Source organism: Antrostomus carolinensis, unplaced genomic scaffold (assembly GCF_000700745.2).
Source record: "Antrostomus carolinensis isolate BGI_N321 unplaced genomic scaffold, ASM70074v2 scaffold19316, whole genome shotgun sequence".
NCBI classification, from domain to species: domain Eukaryota; kingdom Metazoa; phylum Chordata; class Aves; order Caprimulgiformes; family Caprimulgidae; genus Antrostomus; species Antrostomus carolinensis.
The window spans coordinates 34,189-39,095 of NW_010324150.1; the positions used below are offsets into that span (position 1 = coordinate 34,189).

At 37.4% G+C, this 4,907-nt stretch overlaps 1 protein-coding gene across 1 annotated transcript in view; it reads left to right on the forward strand.

Annotated features, from left to right (window-relative positions):
- The window catches only part of OTUD7A (OTU deubiquitinase 7A), a gene marked incomplete at its 5' end in the record, with an annotated part of 32,618 nt that extends 30,746 nt beyond the window's left edge, over positions 1–1,872 (forward strand). Inside the window, one exon of the mRNA XM_010170833.1 lies at positions 334–1,872. Coding sequence (XP_010169135.1) covers positions 334–1,767 — 1,434 coding nt within the window. The remainder of the gene's footprint in view (positions 1–333) is intronic.
- Positions 1,873–4,907: the final 3,035 nt, after the last annotated feature.

The window sequence follows — 4,907 nt, forward strand, 5'->3', positions numbered from 1 at the left end:
GGGAGGTTACGCTGCAGCCTAGGTGTGCTAACTCGCCTCTCTCCATTATTCAGACACTGATTTTCACAGAATCTTTAAATGACTGGCCTCTATTCTTCAAATGTGCTCAAAATGAGCCAAAAGCTACTGTAGGGACAAGCAAGATACATAGTAAGCACAGCCAAATAAGCTTTATTTGGTGAAGAAATCAGTCCAAAATGCCAGTGTATAAATTTAAAAGTGCATTCAAAATCAAAGTAAAAATCTGCATTGGATTAGGGTTGGGTTTTTTTGCACCAAGTTCCCTGTATGAAACTGATTTTGCTGTATCTAATTATAATTACTCTTCCATAGCAGGCCCCTTTGGCTCAACCGGAATCTCCTACAGCTTCAGCTGGGGAAGATGTTCAGTCTCTGGCTGACTCAATAGACTCAGACCGAGATTCCATCTGTAGTAATTCCAACAGCAATAATGGCAAAAACAGTAAAGAAAAAGAAAAGGACAAACAGAGGAAAGATAAAGACAAAACCAGGACAGATTCAGTTGCCAATAAAATAGGAAGCCTCAGTAAAACCCTAGGAATTAAACTGAAAAAGAATATGGGTGGTCTTGGAGGCCTGGTGCATGGCAAAATGAGCAGAGCCAATTCAGGGAATGGAAAAAATGGTGATGCAGTAGAGAAAGTCAAAGAGAAGAAGTCTAAGTCTCGAAAAGGGAGTAAAGAGGAATCTGGACAGTCTGCGAGCACTTCTCCGTCTGAAAAGACCACTCCATCTCCAACTGACAGAGCTAGCAACTCACCCATTGAAAAGATGAACACTAAACCCTTCTCTGACAAGCAGTCTGACCCATGGAAGTACAGCACTGATGTGAAACTCAGCCTAAATATTTTGAGAGCTGCCATGCAGGGTGAAAGAAAGTTTATTTTTGCAGGCCTTCTTTTGACCAGTCATCGGCATCAGTTTCACGAGGAGATGATAGGCTATTACCTGACCAGTGCACAGGAGCGTTTCAATGCAGAACAGGAACAGAAAAGGAAGGATGCTGAGAAAAAGGCTGCACTAAATGGGTCATCTAGTAGGAAACTGGAGCCAGAAGCATATTCAAAAGAAAAATTAGAAACATCTCCTCAGGATAGGGCATCACCCGTCTTGCCTCAAAGCCATACAACTCAACTGGTTTTAAAATTTAAAGATCGCACTAGTCCCACTCCTGGGTCATTTTCTTCACCTAGTAATGGTGCTAAGAAAAGCGGACCCATTCCGATATCTGCCCACTATAGCCATACGCCACCTGTTCAAAGGCAAAGTGTCATCCATTTGCATGATGTCAACTCCAAGCCATCGAGCTTCCAAGATGATACCTACAAGCCAGTGGTTGGCACCTTAAAAACCTGTGCCACCTATCCCCAACAAAACAGATCACTGTCTTCTCAAAGCTATAGCCCAGCCCGGATAACCGGCATCCGTACAGTGAACACAGTGGAATCGCTGAGCTATGCCATGCCTACTGAACACAAGTCTCAGACATACACAAATGGATTCAATACTGGCGATATTAGAGACTGCTTAGAATATGCAGATGAGGATGCTCCTCAGACCTGGTTGAACAATGATAAAAATCAAGGCAGAAGCACAGTTTGCCCAATATATTCCATCCAGCAGAACCGCTGTAAGAAGGAGAACTGTTCCTTTTATGGTCGTCCTGAGACTGAAAATTACTGTTCATACTGCTACAAAGAAGAATTAAAGCGCAGGGAGAGAGAAAGCAAAGGACACATGCATTGAGGACTCTTCTGTGACCACTTAGTTTTACCCTTTTCTTACTTACAAAGTAAACAGTGTTGAATTGCAGTAAAAAGAATCCTTAAAAAAAGAATAAAGGATTGATGAGTAAATAGTGTCTAGCTTTTCGCTTTTCTGGGGCAATGAGGAAATAATAGAATTAATTTATCATAAAAAAATATTATTTTCCATTTTGTCAGTGTCTTTTTTACGTATACTGGTAAGCTGAAAGGTTGTTTACTCCTTTGTCAGTGCTGTGTATATGTTTGGTCAAAAATTTACTAATGGTGCCTGAATTTACACTGACATCACTCAGGTAGTAGAATGATAGGGGAAAGTCATAATACCAGAGATGTGGTGTTGTAGTAGGGAAGTATCTGCCTTGCAGACATTTGAAATTGTATAGCTATGATGAGAGTATTTTTTCCTCAGTAAAACCTAAATTTTTCATAGCCTTTTTTTTTCAGGAGGGTAGTGATTTTGCTCACTGCACATTTTTAACATGGTAGCATATTGCATTACTACTAATGTTTGTACTCATTTTAGTCTGAAATTGAATGATTCTGGGAAAATGGGAGTGAAAGGTCTGACTTCATGAGGGCTGTAGCTCTTCCTAATTTTATGTTCTTACCCATTATTTCTACATTTCTGTAAAAAAGTAGATCTGAGCCACTTTTATTTGTACTGAATTTTTAAACAGGTTTTATAAAAAGTACATTGACATGCAAGACTTCACATCACAAAAAAGCCCACATAGTATAGCTTTGGGCACCTGAATTTCAGTATTATTTTCATTGCTGTTAAAATTGAGGTAAATATTATTAAAATAAAATTAAAATACATAAATTTTATTAGATTTGGAAAACGATTATTGGCTAGGAAATTTAGGATAATTTTAGAGCTGAATGAACTGCTTGTCAAAACAAATGTATTGCATCAATTGATTCCCTTAGCCATTGCATGAATTTAATCTTTATTTATTCCTTTCTCAACATTATCAAGGGATAGTTAATTGCAAATGTAACTATTTCTGAGCCTTTCTTGAAGACTGTTGGCTCCACCTATTTTTGAGTTTTCTCCAAGATTGAGATACGTACCCACCAGGAGGTTCCAAGATGGCTAAAAAATACCTCCAGTGTGAATGGCAACTCCTAGCAGAGGTTTGCACAAGTCTGATATCCAAATATTTACATAAGTATCTGCAACATTTTTGGAAAGAAAACTTTTCTCATAGAAACATTTCTATAAAGCAGACCCTGTAAATACTGTTCAAGTAGATATATAACATCAGGAAGTTTTCTTTAATATAGTACTTTCTGGTTTTGCACCCCTTCATCAACTGGCATAATGTAGTCAGAATAGATCCTTAACATTATTACACTTGGAAGCAATGGCTTATTTACTGTCTACCTACATATTTGTAAAAAGAGCTCATTTTCCACAAACAGGTGAAGTACCACCTTCAAGACTGTTTGCTACGTAAAGGTGCAGAATGTGAGTTCTGTCTTACTCATTATGTAATATCACTTTTCTGGCCTGCACCGGAAAGACTCTTTGCCAGAGTCTTTGTTTCTGATTCTTTTCTGCTGTACCCCAATTTTTACTCTTGCCATGGGTGGCACCATTTCACTTGCATACAGTTAATCCTAGTTAGCCTTCAAACCAAGCCTAAAGTAGTCTGTGAAACAAGATACACAAACTTATCCTCATGTGTACTGACTTTCAGGAGAAGCACATAAGCTTTTGCTTATGTCCCACTGAAATTTGTGGAACTAAGCACATACTTAAAATTGACCATATCTTTGTTTTCTGCTGAATGGGAGGTTTAAAGAATGGTTTCAAAATAAGTCCATTAGCCACTCCTAAAAAGTCATGGTCTTTGCCATGTTAGCTGTCCCATGAATCCAGGCCTATACTTCGTATTTCTTGCCATATACTGAGCATACACTGAATGTTACTGAATTTGCATTTCTTTATAAAAGGGAACTATTGGTATGTGTAATGAGAGGTTAAAACTCCATGTGACTTCTGTCCTTAAGGTGAGCACATTCTAAACCCCATGTTTGCATACGCTGGTAAGCAACATCCTTTTTTGGTTAACTGTTATGATTACATATAAGTTCTCATTGCAAAATAAAACTGTAATTGCAGATTATGCTAAAACCAGCCAGATCATGTTAAAACAAATCAAGTGTCGTATTTGATTGTATTTATTGCTAAGACTGAGAAAACTGAGAGGAAACAACTTGAATAAAAAAAATAGTTAAGAGAACTTAGAGCATTAGACTGGCAGTAGCATTTGATACTCTGAGAATTGCTTCTGTGTAAAGCTGTGCTTAAGAGATATTACATCAGCAGCAAACTACACAAGCCCGCGTATTTAAGTCCGCTGTATCCTTTCTGAATGAGGAAAAAAGTAACAGCACATATGTAAAAATAAGCAATTACCATGAGAATTTGCTGTTTCCCATTTTTCAAAGGAGTTGTTTGGGTAGTATGTTTTTAAGATCTACTACTCACAAAAGAAAGATGTTTACAGCTGGTCAATATTTAGATAGATTACTCTGTTCTAAATTATTGAATAGATTGTACCTGTATGTTAGATTATTTTGAAAAATTAATTGGTCTTCTGGAAAATAATAGGCTTGTCTGTATAGGATACGGAACTTCAGTGTTCACTGTCATCCTCAAGTCTCTCGGATATTTCCTTAAATATTTACCACTATTGGATTGCTCATTTTAAAATATCTGTGTTATGAAATACTGATAGAACACTTTTTAGTTGTGCCTGTTTCCTGAGAATCCTTTCCTTGGTACATCTTTAAATAAGTTGCTTAATACTGCTGTTTTGTTTTAGAACTCTCTTCAAATATGCCACTGTTCTCTTGTCCCTTAGCATTTGATATTGAAAAGAAGGTGCAGACCTACAGCGCAATTTGCCAGTTCAAATCTACCTATCTTTTCCTAGCAGTTGTCCTTTTTTCTGGATAAGTAATATGTGGGGGTTTTTTTTCCTTTTTTTTTAAATTTCTGAGCTATTTTTGGCAGTTGTCTAAAGAGGATACCATAGTTGGTAGTAAACAGTCCAAACATGCAGAAACAGTGCATCCTCTTGAAGAATCATAGAATGGTTTGGGTTGGAA